This window comes from Trichomycterus rosablanca, chromosome 2, assembly GCF_030014385.1.
Source record: "Trichomycterus rosablanca isolate fTriRos1 chromosome 2, fTriRos1.hap1, whole genome shotgun sequence".
NCBI classification, from domain to species: domain Eukaryota; kingdom Metazoa; phylum Chordata; class Actinopteri; order Siluriformes; family Trichomycteridae; genus Trichomycterus; species Trichomycterus rosablanca.
The window spans coordinates 54,667,141-54,686,448 of NC_085989.1; the positions used below are offsets into that span (position 1 = coordinate 54,667,141).

Below are 19,308 nucleotides of genomic sequence, written 5' to 3' on the forward strand. Positions count from 1 at the left end.
GTTCAACACTGGCACTGAAATGACTCTTCAGACAGTGAAAAAATAGTGTACAAACCCTGAATAGTAATGCAGAGTTTAGTGACACTTTTGTTGTAATTTTTCTTAAAAAGACCTAAGACAGGCCGCTCAGGTGGAGCAGTGGTAAAAACACACGCTGTTCACCAGAGCTAAGATCTCGAATACATCATATCGAATCTCGGCTCTGCCTTGCCGGCTGGGGCTGAGTGGCTACATGGACAACGATTGGCCTATTGTTCAGGTAAGGGGCGGGACTAAGCCGGATGGGGACACTCTCTCTCAGACTAGTGCGATTACGACCTCTGCTGACTGGTTGGTGGCGCCTGCACGGAGATGGGGAAGGAGTGCGGTAGAGGGTGTGGCCCTCCGTGCACAGCGCTGTACTGCACTGCACTTGTTAAGTGTAGGTGATAAGATGTTCGATTGCTGTGCACGTGTCGAAGGGGGCGTGGAGCATTAGTGAGAGGATGATTGACGGGCAGAAATTGGAAAGTGGGAGAAAAAGGGGTAAAATTATAAAATATATTTAAAAACAAAGACCTAAGACTATTAATTAATCTTGAAGAATTTCCTGATTTTCTTTCCAAATTAATCTCATCAACTGAAAAAGCTTTAATTGTTGGAAACTTTAATATCCATTATAAAAATAAGTCTGATCCATTTAAAATTGCGTTTGATTCTATTTTAGAATCTGTAGGTATTACCCAAAATGTAACAGGACCCACTCACCGCTGTAAACATATCTTAGACTTAATATTAACTTATGGTATGGACATAGACAAGCTGGTTGTTTTACCCCAAAACAACTTACATTTACATTTTCAGCATTTAGCAGACGCTTTTATCCAAAGCGACTTACACTATACAGTCTAAGCAATTGAGGGTTAAGGGCCTTGCTCAAGGGCCCAAAAGTGGCAACCTAGCAGTGGTGGGGTTTGAACCAGCAACCTTCTGTTTACTAGTCCAGTACCTTAACCGCTAGGCTACAACTGCCCTACAACTTGATTTCTGATCACTCCCTCGTAATATATGAAGTGTACTTATCTAATAATATACAGCAACTACATTGTTTTAAATCTAAGCACATGATGATGGGTTGCTGTCTTTCTGTCTCTCTTGTCTGATCACTCAGGTTTGATGACGGTGGGGTAGAATATGCATTTATAAACAAAAAGCAATAATGTTGTTTACCTGAAATTCATTCACCTTTGGGTAATAATCAGTTCATCAGAAACTAGTGCAGCATTTCGAATTCAGTTTTATTTGTATTTTGAAGACATTTCTACATTTGAATCATTAGAAATACTGAATAAAGTTTCAGTGAAACTGTTGGTGAGCTTTGAGATGTTGATCTTTATTTATTGTTACATGCACTTACATTTAAAACCACAATCATTATTACATTCATTAAGAAGAAAAAGAAAAAATCATGCACATCCTACTAATCTATAAATCCCACAACCATAAAACTTAAAACGACTCTTTATAAAACACTGAGAATATAAATGATTACTCATCTGATCATGCTAATAGGTAATCACTATGGATCTTTTGTGTGTATATATACATCAATTAGCTATAACATTAAAACCACCACCTTGTTTCTACACTCACTGTCCATTTTATCAGCTCCACTTACCATACAGAAGCACTTTGTAGTTCGACAATTACTGACTGTAGTCCATCTGTTTCTCCACACGATTTGTTGGCCTCCTTTCACCCTGTTCCTCAATAATCAGGACCACCACAGAGCAGCTATTATTTAGGTGGTGGATGATTCTCAGCGCTGCAGTGACACTGACATGGTGGTGGTGTGTTAGTGTGTGTTGTGTTGGTATTAGTGGATCAGACAGCAGCGCTGTTGGAGTTTTTAAATACCGTGTCCACTCACTGCCCATTCTATTAGACACTCTTACCTACTCTCACTGCTGAGAATCATCCACCACCTAAATAATACCTGCTCTGTGGGGGTCCTGACCATTGACGAACAGGGTGAAAGGGGGTTACAAAGCATGTAGAGTAACAGATGGGCTACAGTAAGTAATTGTAGAACAACAAAGTGCTTCTATATGGTAAGTGGAGCTGATCAAATGGACAGTGAGTGTAGAAACAAGGAGGTGGTCATAGTGTTATGGTTCATTGGTGTATATCATGTGTCTGTGTATGTAGAGTTTGTGTGTAATTCTTCAGATGTATTCATCCAAACTCTCAATAGCTTCTTTTTTTGTGCAGTTTCTCCATACAGAGGGAATCTCTCCCATTCCCTCAAATGTTTTTCCATAGTGCTTTTCCAGGTCTGTTTGGAATCTGCACACAAACCACTTCCAGTATGGGAGCTCTGAATTATCAGGGGTGATGCTCCACTTAGCGAATTCTCCTCCTGCTGTTCTGTAGATTTTGTAGGGTACCAAATCATCTGTACCATGATGGGGGTTTAAATATTTATCACTTTGTACTAAAGTTGTACAAATATCAGCACTGAGATTTGTTGAATTTCTGTAGTACCATCCTATGATCCCATTTACTCTGTGGAAGGGAACACTGTGATCTCCATCATGATTCTCCATTGTGTTGGTGCAGATGGCTTTACAGAATGGACACTGAGCCGAGCAGCACTTACAGAGATGTTCAATCAGAATCTCATGTGGTTTCTTCCTGAACTTCTCCATGTTGATATCTGTTACACTGTTGAAGCTTTTATGTTGTTCTGACATCATCTTTGTGAGACCTTCACACACAACCTGCTGAAGTAAATCTAAATCTGTAATTTCCTCTGGATCAGTGCAGGTTATTTCTTTTAAGCTCAGCCCATGTGTTAGTAAATTGTTCACACCTCTCAGCCACATGTTTGCATTACCACTGCTCTTCTTCACTTCTTCAGTTGTGATGTTCACAGCGTTCATCACTTTCTGCTCTTTGTCTTTCAGGTTTCCTTTGAGAAGATTCAGAACCTCGCTGTTATTATCAGTGATGTATTTATCAACATTTTCTGTAATAAACTGTTCAAATTGTTTCTTGGGATGGTGGACGTACTTCATGTACTTCTCAAAGTTCTCCTGCTCTGCCAGAGATTTCAGGATGTGTTTCTCAAGCTGTGACCTGTTACCATTAAATTCTGGCATGTCTGATCTCATCTGTGATGTCAGATCAATAGCAGTTTTATTGTAGGCTGCTTCCAGGATGGCTGGTACAAGATTGTTGTAGAAAAGTTCACCAAATACTGTTGTGGTTGTTGCTCCTCTGCAGTAGTTCTGGAAGATACTGGTATATTGTTGTTTTTGCTTATCTAGATACTTTCTTACATCATTTTCATCTCTGAACTGTTGGTGGATCTTGGTGAATTTGGTATTTGCATGATGACACACGTAAAGACAGAGATCTAAAGTGAATTCCTTTTTGAGCTTGATGTTCTTGTTCTCACTGTGATATTGTTCAACTCTGTGTTTGACATCATCAGTTATTTCCTGAATGTAGCTTTTTTTGTATCCCAGTCCTGCAATTTTGCTGCAGATCTTCTTAATTAAGTCCTCAGATTCTTGGATGACATTGTTGATTAGGTTCCTCACTGTCTCCAGGTCTTCAAAAGGAATCATTTTTATTGTCTTTACAATGCACCATGAATAATCTCCCAGTCTGTGTATCTTTGTGTAATCTTCCTGAAATATTCGCTCATACACAGCAACTTGTTCATTACCTTCAGATAGAATCCGTATCACATCCTCCCAAACATCAAACGGTTTCTCTACAGGTGTGTCTTGTGTCAGATCAGAGACCCATTTGTTCCACACTTTATCAAATTCCTGTCTGAGAACTCGTTCATCAGTTTCTGTGCTTTTTAGTTGTAGAGCAAGTGCTTTACTCGTATTGAAGAGCTTTTCATCATACTCTGTCTTTTTGTGATTAAAAGCTTCTCGAGCTTTTTGCTGTTGAAGAAATTCATTCAGGTTTGTTTTTGCATTTTTAACAAGATCGTCAAGAAGTTGTTTCATTCTCTGTTCACATCTCATTTGCCACTGAATTAAAATGTCTTTGTCTCTTTCCTCTTCAAAGTAATGTTTCATTGATTTCTCCACTTCCTCTTTGGTCTTCTTCATGTGATCATAAAGGTCTTTGTCCTCAATCTCTTGCAGTTCTCTAGTTTTAATTTTGCCATGCAGTTTTTCTTCATGTTCTAACATGGCACTTCTGAGGGACCAGGTCCATTTTCCAAACTCAGTTTCTAGTTTCCTGTAGACTGCAATCTCCAGTGTGTTTTTGAAGCTAAAAACAAAGTTCTCGTTTAGTAGAGCTTCCCACAGATCACTGATGCGGGATTTAAACTTTGAAAGTTTCATACAGTGAGACTTGGTAGCATTTGTGAAAATAGCTCTCTTTAGCTTCTGAACATTTTCACTGTATGAGGGGTTTGGTGGAGCCATTGGTGGGCTGCCCTCCCAGAGCTGTGCAAAATACTGAACATCATCTTGTACATTAAAAGCAATAACATCACTGAAGCACTCAGCTTCACTGTCTTCCTCTTTAGCAGCTAATTTTGTCATTTCATCCAATTTTTCCTGTAGATGTCTTCTACCCTCCATGTTCTTTTCTCCAGCTGTGATGTCACCAACATTCTGATGGACGAACATACATCTGGGATTTAGTTTGACCTTCTTCATTCTCATGAAGGCCTGAACAACAATCTGAAGAATCTCCTGCATCTCAGCAGGGTTCTCACCAAATATGTTGATCAAAGTCAGATTTCCAAGACCTACAAAAAATGTTGCAAGTTCATTATCATGATGGTGAGTGGATTCTCCTGCAAGCTCAAGTGCTCGAAGCCCTTCAGTATCTACAATAAGAACGTAGTCAAACTTCAGCTGCTCCTTCATCTCCTCTGATACTCTTACCAGCTGCATGAAGGCTCCTCGGGTGCACCTTCCAGCACTGACAGAAAACTGGAGCCCAAACATGGCGTTCAGCATGGTGGATTTTCCTGTGCTCTGAATCCCTAGAACTGACAGCACAAAGACTCTTTGATCTCCCAGGTTCTTTATGAGTTCATCTAGAACTGCTGAAACCCAAATCAGAGGAACATGAGAAGCATCACCATCCATCAGCTCTATTGGAAGACCAGCTTTAATGAGTTCTGCAGCAAGTTTGGGGAGATTGGAGATGCTTTTTTCTCCAGATGTTTTCTTACTTGACTCATATATCTGACCCATCTCTCTGAAGATGTGTTCCAGACCAAACATTGCTGCATTTAGTTTTTTAGATATCTCTTCAAGTTCTGTTTGCTCATCCTTCATATTTTCAGATGTGTCATGTTTCTTTTTGAGGTCTAAAACCCTTGTCCATGTTTCATTGTACTTATGATGAAGATCTGAAAGATCATCTGAGGTTTGTTTGTCCAGTAGAATCTCAAGCCATTTAATAAAAAACGATTTTTCATTTCCTGCTAGAGAATTCAGTGAGGAAATAATTTTTCTCATAAAGCCTGATTGTCCAATTTCTTGTTGCTGTTCACGGATTTGTTTCATTTGTGTTTGTTTTTCACTCTTTTGCATTTCTAAATTGTTTCCTTGAAGTCGATGTGAGTCTTTGTTTATCTGACACCACTCATGCCAGAGCTTCCCTTGACAGGGCAGGTGTGTTTCCTTTAATGTGGATATTTCCTTTCCCTTAAGATGTTTTATTATCTCTAGTGCTGCTCCTTTTCCTTTCCTGCATTCAGGATCATCTTCATCTGCTATGATCTCATTGTTTTTGTGTAGATTTTCAAGTTTAAAAACTGAATATGACTTGGACAGACACTCGGTGATGGTTGTTCTGAGGTTCTCAGATACGTTTGACTGATTTCTGTCTTTTAGACCAATTTTGAATAGTCTATTCTTAATCCTACTGACACCTGATTCATCCTTAGAAAGGAGACAGATGAGTGGTTTGGGGTCTTTTAGAAGCTTCTGTAGCATCTCCTTATTTCTTTTATTTTTAGGATCAGATAAAAGAACAACATTTACAGACGACATTTCAGTCAGAATATCTAGTTGTTCTTTACTGGTTTCTGCATCACCATGTAGATTACAGAAAGCAACACAGTCAGTAAAATTATCAGTTTCCTTTCCAGATGGACAGTACCAAGCAATCTCCACAACTCCATCCATCAGTAGACGGTTTTTAATGCTGCCACGACAGTGTCTGTGGAAGAACGTCTGATGCTTCTCATTGATCAAGCTGTTCATCAGCTGAGACTTGGAAAAGGACACGTCTCCTAACCTGAAGAACGTCACCATTGGAGTTTCTGCTTCATAAACATGCTGGGTTTTACTGATCTTGGTACCAGAAGTGTCAGTGGTTTTGCAACTTTGAATAATATCCTGAAATGTCCACAAAGGAAACTCGATCTTTCCAGTAAATGGATTTAGCACCAGTAGAGGCAGAGCGTACCGACACTGAGAAAGTTTAGTCACTATTAGTTGCTTCAAGAATCTGTCTGAGCAGTGGAACACCGCCATCTGAAGATCCATGGGATGGATAGAATTTTTTACTCTGTCGCCATCAAAAGATGAATGTTTTTTGCAGAAAAGTTCATCAAGTTCATCAATTTCTTCCTCATCTGTATCTGCAGAAGGAGGGTCTAAAACAGTGACTTCTTTTTTGCTGGTGATGTATCTTGCTCTGTAATTCATCATTAACAACCTTTGTAGCAAAGTTTGAACCAGATCTTTTTCTTCACACGGTTCATGGCAATGTAATGAAAGAGAAGTTAGTTGAAGAACATCTGAGGTTTTTAGTTCCTGCTTTTCCAGAAGATGAAGTCTGGTTAAAAGTTGCTTCATTTGTTTATTTTCTTCACATTTTGATCCAGATTCTTCTACTCTAACCTCTGTTTTGTCCATCTGTTGAATACATTTAAACATTTTATCACAGCATATTTAATAAATGTCATAATCCATTTTAATTATCTATTTTATTGTTTTGTTTGAAAGCTTCTGGGAAAGGAAATCAGAAGTCAAAATTGTCTAATACACTTTTAATAGACATTTTATGGCAGACCTTGTATTTCAATGATTTTGGTAAATGTTCTTGTTCTGTGCTTGTATGAGTGCAATACTTTAAAAAAAAAAAAAAAACATTATACCGCCCATCATTTATACAATCTGTTCCAGTTTGCATCCACTAAAGTTTATGAATCAGCTCTTATTTTGGTTTTAAAAATGAGTACTAATATTTTTTGTTTGATTGGAGTTGATGAGAAATCCAGATTATGTAGAGACCGTCATAGGATTTTACCGTGCACATTATTTAGGTATCAATAATACTGCCATACAGCAGATTTAATGAATGTTTATGTAATGGTTCACGCCCAGTGGTAGATTTGAACCCAGAACCCCTGCAAACCACACTGGTCAGTGCTTTTACAGGGTGAACCACCAGACTAATTAGGAATAGAATCCAAATGCCTAATGGTCTGATCGTAAAACAGATTGCTGCATTACAAATTGAGCACTTAGAACAAGTGGTGACCCAAAGTGGCAGGCCCTTGGGCTGACAGCCATACCCGCTGACCTGGACGGAAGGATAGTGCTGGTCTGTGCTTCCGAGCTGCTTTTCCGTTTTTGTGTGCTCACCGCTGTTTTGAGCGGCTGTTTGTCCCACGTGGATAAATTGTCTGGCCAATGGAATCCCAGCTTCTACCTCCTGTTCGAAAAACATGGGTGGAATGTAGCCAAACTGGCACTCAAAGGGGGGCATACCTAGTGAGGAGTGCCATAGTGTGTTGTAAGCCATCTCTGCCCACATTAGGTGGTCTGACCAGGAGGAGGGATTTGAGGATGCCAGACACTGAAGGGTCTGTTCCAGGTCCTGGTTGACCCTCTCGGTTTGGCCATTTGACTGAGGATGGAACCATGATGACAGACCCACATCAGCCCTTAGATTTCAATAAAAGACCCAAAACCGGCTGGCAAACTATGGGCCTCTGTCAGAAACCACCTCCCTTGGCAACCCATGAAGCCTCACCACTTGTTGCAGGCACAGCTCAGTGGTCTCCCTAGTTGACAGTAAGTTTCATAGCGCAATGAAATGACTCGCTTTAGAGAAGGGGTTGATGACCACCAATATCACAGTCTTCCCCTTAGATGGGGGCAGGCCTGCAATAAAATCAAAGGATGAAACCATGGGCATGATGGGATAGACAAGGGGTGTAGTAGTACAGCTTTGTTTTGCGGTCCTTGTTCTTGGCACAAATCGCACAAGCAGTTATAAAAGCCTGCATGTCACAATCCATGTGGGGTCACCAAAACTGCCGTTGTAAAAATTCCAGCATGCAGGTGACTTCTGGGTGTGCTGCAAAAGGTGAGGTGTGCCCTCACTGAAGGCTTCTCTTCCTGACAGTGGGGGGGACATACAGTCTACCCAGGGGTCCTCCACCTGACCGTTGAGCCTGCTATATGGCCTCCTCCAGGCACCAATGAATAGGCACCAAGATGTGGGCCTTGGGGATCACAGCCTTGGGTGTCTGCATCTGTGAGGGGGATTCCCACTGGCAAGATAGAGCATAAAGTTTTGTGTTCTTAGTACCCAGTTGGTAGGACAGGGTAAAATAAAACCTGGCAAAGAATAGCGCCCACCTGCTCAAGTGGTTGTGGGAACCCAAAGTAACTGGGACTTTTTCCGCTTCACATACAAGGAATTTCTCCAGCAGCAGTTGGAGAACTCGTCTGACGTGGGCTACGTGTTCGTCCATTGTCCTGCAGGATGTCATCAAGTTAGACAAAAATACGTAGCAGTCAAGGGCCTCCCTCAAGACCTCATTGATGAGCTGTTGGAAGATGGCTGCCACATTCATCAATCTGAAGGGCATGGACAGGTATTTGTAATGACATGACAAAGTAATGAATGCGGTCTTCCACTCATCACCTTCCCGGATACGCACCAGGTTGTAGGCACTGCGCAGGTCTAACTTGGTGGACGCCTGCTGCAGTGCCTCAAAGGCTGAGGTCATGAGGCCTTGGAGAGGTCTACAGCATCATTGGATGAAAAAGTGCTAGGTTGAGGGCCAGAAGGGTGAACAGCAGACTGCAAGTAACAGAAGTGGCTGGCTGTTACCTCCTCACGCTGCCAGTCATGGTGTGGGTTATGGTTGGACAGCCATGGATTAGAGGGGATCTGGGATCATTGATGACAGAGAAGGTCAGATCTCACAGTGGTTCCCGGAGAGGACCAGGGTCATAGGAGCAGTTAATTGTGTGATGTGGGCAAGCATCTTGCCATCCAAGGTGTAAGCGGTGATGGGAGTGGTTGGCAAGATTCATATCGAAAAGTTTATCCTCTGACCCAGAGTTTTTTTATGATGAAGTAACCTCCAAATACATGAGGCCTTTATGGACCTGGTTGCTGGGCGGTACGCAAAGAACGCAGCCTTATCAAGATCTGGAATGGATCGACCTTGATATGGTCTAGTAATGTGTTTTGGCCTTGGTTGTGGCCCTGACTCACTTGCAGAAGCATTTATCTTGTTTTCTGGGAAGCTAAAATGCATAAACTCTTGCCAACTCTTGTCTCACCCAACCTTGAGACATTGTTAACTATTGTGATGAACTTGGCACAATGCCCAGAAAGGGAGAGAGTCTGGCCAACTCCCTTCTGTTCTTGTGTGAAGGTTCTAGTTAACTGCGCCTGAATTGCTATATAAAGGTGAAGAGTCCCTGGCACTGGCAGGAGCTCTGCAGTGGGACAGCATTCATCCCCTGGTATTTATGGGCTAAGTTGATCTCCTGCCAGAGCTGAAAGGGCTCCCCAGCTGATGAGAGATGGGTGATGATCGCTTAATTCAGGGTGTATATATGCATTGCAGGTAATTTTAGGTAGTGAATTATTACTTATTGTATGTGTAACTATTGTGCATTATAATAAAGCTACTATAATAACGAACCAAGCGTGCCTGCTGTCTGACTCCTGAAATTGAATGTGTGAATCATCTTTATTAAATAGTGGCAAACAGGATTTTGGTTACTGACCAAAAACCAGGCCACACTGAAACCCCGGCATTTATCCAACTCACCATGATATGGCTTGGGATAGGTGGTGAGTCCTTCTGCCAGGAACTAAGGCAGGGCAGATGGTGCCAGTGTCTGAGGTGTGAATCCAGAATCAGGGTGATCCTACCAGGGACATGGGGAGTGGTGCTTGGGACAGACGCAGAAATGGGTTGTAAAGAGGTCAGAGCAGCAACCTGTTTGGAGAAATTCCCAAGTTGCTAGACCAGTTGGCAATTGCTTTTGATCAGGGACTTCAGCAGCTGAACATGCTGGTCCAGCTGGGCAGCTTGGTGGTATAGGGCGGGTTTGCAGGTTCCATTGACCAGATCATACTGTTATGGGGTGGCACTAAGCCAATAAAGTTTTTTTGGAACCACAAAGTAAACACCACTCGAAGGACTCAATGAACTTAACGAGGAACGATTTAACAGAATTCATAGGGACAAAATGAACCAATGTTCTCAAGGTGCAACGAGGGGACCAGAAAGCTTGGAAAAAGGCAGGTAAAACAGGTGGGAACAATGGAGACTGGAGTGGAGGAAGGAAGCATAGAACAGATGATCCAGGTAAGGGAAAAGCTCCCTTAGGAAAAAAAAGATGAAGCCAGGGAGAAAGCACGCTGGCATCTAGGAACAAGAGTATAAAGTTTGTGTCAGGAACAAGAAGAAGAAGGGCATCCAAAAATAATGATAAACTAGAGTTCAGAACAAAGGGGAGCTCATCACTAATAGCAATGGCATCAATGGATGATCTGGTGAGGAGTGGAGAGAAACCAGGGGCTTTTAAAGGCAGAGTGGTGAGAAGCAAACTGGAACCAGGTCAGCAATGGGGGAAATCTACTGGCTGAGCTATTAGGGTGAATCTGAGGCAGTTCCCTTCAGCAACACCAAATTCTTACATACAGTGGTGCTTGAAAGTTTGTGAACCCTTTAGAATTTTCTATATTTTTGCATAAATATGACCTAAAACATCATCAGATTTTCACACAAGTCCTAAAAGTAGATAAGGAGAACCCAGTTAAACAAATGAGACAAAAATATTGTACTTGGTCATTTATTTATTGAGAAAAATGATCCAATATTACATTTGTGTGTTATTATTTGTGAGTGGCAAAAGTATGTGAACCTCTAGGATTCGCAGTTAATTTGAAGGTGAAATTAGATTCAGGTGTTTTTAATCAATGAAATGACAATCAGGTGTGAGTGGGCACCCTGTTTTATTTAAAGAACAGGGATCTATCAAAGTCTGCTCTTCACAACACGTTTGTGGAAGTGTATCATGGCACGCACAAAGGAGATTTCTGAGGACCTCAGAAAAAGAGTTGTTGATGCTCATCAGGCTGGAAAAGGTTACAAAACAATCTCTAAAGAGTTTGGACTCCACCAATCCACAGTCAGACAGATTGTGTACAAATAGAGGAAATTCAAGACCATTGTTACCCTCCCCAGGAGTGGCCGACCAACAAAGATCACTCCAAGAGCAAGGCGTGTAATAGTCGGCGAGGTCACAAAGGTCCCCAGGGTAACTTCTAAGCAACTGAAGGCCTCTCTCACATTGGCTAATGTTAATGTTCATGAGTCCACCATCAGGAGAACACTGAACAACAATGGTGTGCATGGCAGGGTTGCAAGGAGAAAGCCACTGCTCTCCAAAAAGAACATTGTTGCTCGTCTGCAGTTTGCTACAGATCACGTGGACAAGCCAGAAGGCTACTGGAAGAATGTTTTGTGGACGGATGAGACCAAAATAGAACTTTTTGGTTTAAATAAAAAGCGTTATGTTTGGAGAAAGGAAAACACTGAATTCCAGCATAAGAATCTTATCCCATCTGTGAAACATGGTGGTGGTAGTATCATGGTTTGGGCCTGTTTTGCTGCATCTGGGCCAGGACGGCTTGCCATCATTGATGGAACAATGAATTCTGAATTATATCAGAGAATTCTTAAGGAAAATGTCAGGACATCTGTCCATGAACTGAATCTCAAGAGAAGGTGGGTCATGCAGCAAGACAACGACCCTAAGCACACAAGTCGTTCTACCAAAGAATGGTTAAAGAAGAATAAAGTTAATGTTTTGGAATGGCCAAGTCAAAGTCCTGACCTTAATCCAATCTAAATGTTGTGGAAGGACCTGAAGCGAACAGTTAATGTGAGGAAACCCACCAACATCCCAGAGTTGAAGCTGTTCTGTATGGAGAAATGGGCTAAAATTCCTCCAAGCCGATGTGCAGGACTAATCAACAGTTACCGGAAACGTTTAGTTGCAGTTATTGCTGCAAAGGGGGGTCACACCAGATACTGAAAGCAAAGGTTCACATACTTTTGCCACTCACAAATATATAATATTTGATCATTTTCCTCAATAAATAAATGACCAAGTACAACATTTTTGTCTCATTTGTTTAACTGGGTTCTCTTTATCTACTTTTAGGACTTGTGTGAAAATCTGATGATGTTTTAGGTCATATTTATGCAGAAATATAGAAAGTTCTAAAGGGTTCACAAACTTTCAAGCACCACTGTACATACATATATACATACACAAAGCTCCTGACAAATGTAGTTATACTGCATCAGCAAGGTCTCTCCCAGGCTAAGATATTAAAGTTGACTGGGATTTTAAGTTGTGCTGTTCAAGCTCAAACAAGCACAAAGAAACGGGCAAGACTGAGGACCATAGACACAGTGGTCTGCCAAAAAACATAGTGCAGCAGATGAAAGACATTATGCTTACTTCCCTTCAAAACTGGACACTGGCAGAAACAAGAAAATGAAAAAACAAACAAACAAAAAAAAAACAATTTGGTTCTAACAGGTTTCAGCAGATTTGTGTTCTTCGACTGTTGTTTACTAAAACTTGAGAAATGAAATGTTTACTATGGAAGCACTTCTGTAAGTCGCTCTGGATAAGAACGTCTGCTAAATGCAGAAAATGTAAACAAGAGGGACCCAGGTACACCAGTCTACTGGTCAAAGGGGGTCTTCATGAAAGCCATACCTCCATACCTAAAATATTTGGCTGTTACGAAAGGCATTTTGTTTGCCAAAGAGCTAGAGAGTGGTACAATAATTAGTGTCTTCAGGCAACACTGAGGCATGGTGGAGGTTCCTTGCAAGTTTGGGGTTGCATTTCAGCAAATTTTCAGCATGAGAAAAACAGTTCTGGACATGATGATGATGGCCCCTCTAGAGCCCTGATCTCAGCGTTTGGTACAAAACCATTATCCACAAAAGGCCAAGTCTTTTTAGGAGCAAAGATGAACAGAAGATCTCCAGTTGGTCAACACATGTGGGGAAATGATTAGTTTGGCAAACCTTTGTCAGGCACTACAAAACAGTTACATTCACAAATATCATGTAAAACCTCAAAAAAGAGAAATTTTTTTTAACCATGAATGATGATGAAAGATAAAGTTAGAACTGCTTACCATTTCTGTTTCTGTTGGATGAAGGTTAGAGCTGGAGTCTGTAAAAGGAGAAAATATTGTGTGATGAAGAAAAACAGATGATTATTTATTTTAGCCTTACTGATCATGATAGAAATACAGTGTTAGCTCACCCCTGCCAAGTTACCACTGTGGGGCCCTAAGCAAGGCCCTTAACCCCCAATTGCATGGATTGTTTTGGGCACAATTGTAAATCACTGAATAAAAGTGTCTGCTAAAGCCTGTAAATGTAAGGTACAGCAACATGATGCTAGATGGATCATGCAAAATAATAGCTGTTAATCAGAATCAGAATCAGGCTTTATTGGCCAAGTATGCTCACACATACAAGGAATTTGTTTTTGGTTACACAGATGCTTGCAGTGCACGAAAAATACAGTAAAGACAATCTTATTCACACAGCTCACTCTCTCCTTACACACACATTCATACCCGTAAACATAGATAACATTGTAAACATTTAGCATGTGCAATTTACATTGTGGTTTTTAAAAAAGGTGCAGTTTTGTGCAATATTAAAACTATAGAAAATAGAAAAATATATAAATAAGAAATGGAAGTAAAAGTGAAAAACCTGTGTATGCTATTACATAAATTAAATAGGTAGTTTTGATGTGCAAGTGTCCCGAGTATTAACAGTTCAGTAGTGTTCAATTGTTCATGAGCGTAATGGAGTTTGGATAAAAGCTTCTCTGTAGCCTGGTTGTTCGGGTCTTCATGTGGCTGAAGTGTCGGCCTGATGGAAGGCACCGAAACAGGTGATGGCCAGGGTGAGACGGGTCAGTGATGATTTTCTCTGCACGCTTCCTGGTTCTGGAGGCATGCAGATCCAGCAGTGTGGGCAGCTTTACACCAATGGTCCTCTCTGCAGACTTGATGATGCGCTGCAGTCTCTTGGTGTCATGTTTTGTGACAGCGCTGCCCCACACTGATGGATGTAGTGACGATGGACTCTATGATGGCTGTGTAGAACTGCACCATCAGCTCTTGGGGTAGGTTGAACTTCCTCAGCTGGTACAGAAAGTACATTCTCTGTTGAGCCCTCTTGATGATGGAGTTGATGTTGCTGTCCCTCTTCAGGTCCTTGGAGATCGTTGTGCCCAGGAACTTGTAGGACTCCACAGCCATCACAGTTCTGTCTAGGATGGTGAGTGCTGGCAGGGTTGGGGGGCTCCTTCTGAAGTCCCCGGTCATCTCCACTGTTTTAGCTGTGTTCAGCTCCAGATTGTTCTGACGCTCCAGAGGACAACCTGATCAACCACCCGTCTATAAGCAGACTCATCACCGTCACTGATGAGACCAATGACTGTAGTGTCATCTGCAAACTTCAGGATTTTAACAGAGGAGTCCATGGAGGTACAGTCATTTGTGTACAGCGAGAAGAGCAGTGGGGAGAGTACACAACCCTGTGGGGCATCCGTGCTGATGGTTCGGGTCCCTGAAGTACACTTTCCCAGCCTCACCTGCTGTTTTCTGCCCAGTAAGAAAGTCAGTTATCCAATGGCAGGTGGAGGCTGGTACACTGAGTTCAGTCAGTTCGCTGTGTAATTATCCTGGAATAATTGTGTTGAAGGCTGAGCTGAAGTCCAGGAACAGAATTCTTGCATAAGTTCCCGGGTGATCAAGGTGTTGGAGGATGAAGTGGAGACCCATGTTCACTGCATCGTCCACCGACCGGTTGGCCCGATAGGCAAATTGCAGGGGGTCTAGCAGGGGGTCTGTGATTTCCTTAATGTGGTTGAGAACCAGTCTTTCAAAGGACTTCATGACCACAGAGGTCAGGGCAACAGGTCTGTAGTCATTTAGTCCTGTGGTAGTTGTCTTTTTGGGAATGGGTATTATTGTGGAGCATTTAAAACAGGACGGAACAACACACAGCTCCAGTGATCTGTTGAAGATCTTAGTGAAGACAGGTACAAGCTGGTCTGCACAGGTCCTCAGGCAGGAGGGAGAGATTCCATCAGGACCTGGGGCCTTCTTGACTTTCTGTTTTTTAAAAAGTCTCAGCACGTCTTCCTCGCAGATCTTCAGGGCAGGCTGGATGGGTGGCTGATAGTCAGATGGGTGTGAAGTGGTGTTGGATGGGAGCTCGTTGCTGGGCTGTTCAAACCTGCAGTAGAATCTGTTAAGGTCGTCGGCCAGTTGACGATCTCCCATTGTCTGTGTAGGTGGCCTTTTGTAGCTGGTGATGTTCTGCAGACACCTCCAGGCGGTTGATGGCTCATTTGTGGACATCATGCTGCTTAGCTTGTTGGAGTAGTTCTTCTTTGCAGCCTTGATCTCTTTGGTTAGGGTGTTCCTTGCCTGGTTGTACAGCGCCCGATCCCCACTTCTATATGCAACCTCCTTAGACCGGCGCAGCTGTTTCAATTTGGCATTAAACCAAGGGCCAGTGATAGCTCAGTGGTTAAGGTACTGGACTAGTAAGCAGAAGGTTGCCGGCTCAAGCCCCGCCACCACCAAGTTGCCACTGTTGGGTCCCTGAGCAAGGCCCTTAACCCTCAATTGCTCATTGTGTAAGTCGCTTTGGATAAAAGCGTCTGCTAAATGCTGAAAATGTAAATGTGAACCAGGGCTTGTCATTATTATATTTAATGCGAGTCCTGGTGGGAACACAGATGTCTTCACAAAAGCTGATGTATGAGGTCACAGTGTCCGTGTATTCATCCAGGCTGCTTGTGGCATCATCAAACACACACCAGTCTGTTAATTCCATGCAGTCCTGAAGCCTTTCTTTAGCATCATTAGTCCATTTCTTCACCGTGCTGACTACAGGTTTGGCACACTTGAGCTTCTGTCTGTAGGTCGGGAGAAGATGAACTAAACAGTGGTCAGATAGTCCCAGTGCTGAACGAGGGACTTAGCGGTACGCACCTTTACACAGTATAGCAGTGATCTAAAATGTTGCTCTCCCTGGTGGGGCAGGTAACATGCTGTCTGTATTTAGGTAGTTCGTTGTTAAGTTTTGCTCTGTTAAAGTCTCCTAGAATGATGAAAACAGAGTCTGTGTGTTTGTGCTCCACGCTGAGGATCTGATCAGCGAGAGCGCTCAGTGCCTCGTGCGCGCACGCTTGAGGTGGAATGTAAACAGCAACAAGCACAACTGATGAAAACTCCCGCGGCCAATAAAACGGTCTACAGTTCAGGAAATGTGATTCCAGATTAGGGCTGCATGTTCTCATTAACACTGTCACATCTGTACACCAGCCTTGGTTGATATAAAAGCAAATTCCGCCGCCTTTTTTCTTGCCGGAAAGCTCCGCGTCGCGGTCCGCTCGGTGGAGATGAAAGCCATGCAGGTGGAGCGCGCTGTCCGGGACGGAATCGGTGAGCCAGGTCTCAGTGAAGCACAGTACAGCAGAGAGAGAAAGATCCTTTTTGGTACGGTTTAACAGTGAAAGTTCGTCCATTTTATTTCCTAAAGAGCGAAGGTTTGTCATGTGGATGCTGGGTAGCGGTGTACGAGGTCCGCGCTGTCGGAGTTTGACGAGCGCTCCGGCGCGCTTGCCACGTCTGCGCATCCGCCTGCGTCTGCTCAGGAGCGCAGCCGCTCCGCTGACCAAAATGTCCAAAAAACTATCCGACAATGAAAAATCTGGAAATATACCTGGTGGCATGAGCTGCCTGATGTTCAGCAGATCTTCTGCACTGTATTGGAGTGTGTTTGGATCACACGTGCCATAACAAACAAACAAAAACAAACAAAGCACTACGAAGCTCCTAACCAGTGTCGCCATCTGCGGCGCCATCTTGGATTGAGATTGAGAGAATCCTACACATTCATACTGATAACAAGATGATGTGTATAATGTTTTATTATATACTCAGTTAGTTAAGGATTTATTTATTCCTGAAAATCTCTGTTAATCATACAGGAAATAAACAAGGTGTTACTTAACAAATAGGTGAGTGGTGGCCTGGTAACACAGCTGGTAGCGCGAGCCTTGCACAGCAATATAGGCACTATAGTATCTGATTTTGGTCCTACCTACAATCACTGTGATGAGTTTTGTATGTTCTCCATGTATTCATTTGCCCTGGGCTTACTTCACCACCCAAAATCAAAGTAGACGTGGGAGTAGCCATTTCAAATTTGCTGTTCTAAATCACCAAGGTTTAATGATTAAATTATGTTAATAAATGAGTGAAACTGCACTGAATTGTTTAATGACCTCATTTAATGATAAATTAGCTGGTTTGATTGAGAAATTGAGAGATAATAAGGTACATATTGTATGTGGTGATTTTAATATCAATTTGTTAAATCCAAATAGATATAGAAATACAATAGATTTTATCAGTACAATGTACAGCAACAACCTGTTTCCAGTGATTACAAAACCAACAAGAATAACAACGGACAGTGATCGACAATATATTTACAAATAGAATTGAAGGAACAATAGTAGGTGGATTGCTTATAAATGATATAAGTGACCATCTTCCAGTTTTTGCAATCTTTCAAAAATGTTTAAAGGTAGAAAATAAACACGGATTAAAAAATGTTAAAGTGATCAGACATAGAACTCCAGAAACTATCACTGCCCTCAAAGTGGACTTAATGAAACACAACTGGACAGAGGTTTATGCAAATGATGATCCAAACAAGGCTTATGATGCTTTTATGTTCACATTTGTTCAGTTATATGAAAAAAACTGTCCGTTAAGAAAATATGCTGACAAACCATGGATTACTAAGGGAATAGCAAATGCATGTAAAAAGAAAAAAATATTATATAAGAGATTTATAAAGTATAGAACAAAAGAAACAGAAAACAAATATAAAATATATAAAAATAAACTAATAAGTGTTATGAGATTTAGTAAGAAGGAATACTATCAGAAATTATTGGAACAGCATAGGAATAACACCCAACGGACATGGAGTGTACTAAATAACATTATTAAAAAGAGTACACAAAGAGCAGATAGTCCAGATTATTTCATAAAAGAAGACAATACAATGATAAATAATACGAAGGAAATTTTATGAATACTTTGCAAAAGTTGGGTATAATTTAGCAAAAAAAATTGTGGAGCCAAAAAATAAGAAGGGTGTAGATAAAGATATTGCTTATAAAAACCCCCACCAAATTTTTATACGGGGAAATGATGAAAATGAAATACTGGATATTGTAAAAAAAATTTAAAAATAAAAAGTCCACTGATTGGACTGAAATTTATATGACATTAGTTAAAACTATTATAGAATCTATTGTGAAACCTTTTACATATATCTGCAGTCTTCAGTCTTTCCAAACAGGTGTATTTCCTAATGAAATGAAAACAGCAAAAATGATTCCGATCTATAAAAATGGTGACAGACATCAATTCTCCAATTATAGGCCAGTTTCCCTGCTCTCCCAGTTTTCAAATATTCTAGAAAAACTATTTGTAGATAGGCTTGATAAATGTATAGAAAAACATAATTTATTGAGTGAACATCAGTATGGCTTTAGAACAAATAGGTCCACCTCGATGGCCGTGATGCAGCTGGTAGAAGAGATCACAACTGCAATAGATAACAAAGAATATACCGTTGGGGTTTTTTTAGACAAAAAAAAAGCATTTGACACTATTGACCATGACTTATTAATGAATAAAATGGAGAGATATGGTTTTAGAGGAGTAGCATATTCATGGCTTAAGAGTAGATGAACGATATCAATATGTACAAATAAATAACATTAAATCAAAACTAATGAAAGTCACTTGTGGTGTTCGACAAGGCTCAGTGCTTTGAGCTAAGTTGTTTATATTGTATATGAACGATATCTGTACAGTGTCTAAATTGTTAAAATCTGTTTTATTAGCTGATGACACTAG

The 19,308-nt window shown here is 41.3% G+C and overlaps 1 protein-coding gene across 1 annotated transcript; it reads right to left on the reverse strand.

Annotated features, from left to right (window-relative positions):
- Positions 1 to 2,204: 2,204 nt before the first annotated feature.
- On the reverse strand, positions 2,205 to 6,683 carry LOC134302308 (interferon-induced very large GTPase 1-like). Its single transcript, XM_062987370.1, has one exon. The coding sequence runs from the start codon at positions 6,681 to 6,683 to the stop codon at positions 2,205 to 2,207; it is 4,479 nt and encodes a 1,492-aa protein (XP_062843440.1).
- Positions 6,684 to 19,308: the final 12,625 nt, after the last annotated feature.

What these genes read in the sequence shown, in the direction of transcription:
- LOC134302308 (XM_062987370.1), bottom strand. Translation starts at nt 6,683, where the DNA reads ATGAATTACAGAGCAAGATACATCACCAGCAAAAAAGAAGTCACTGTT.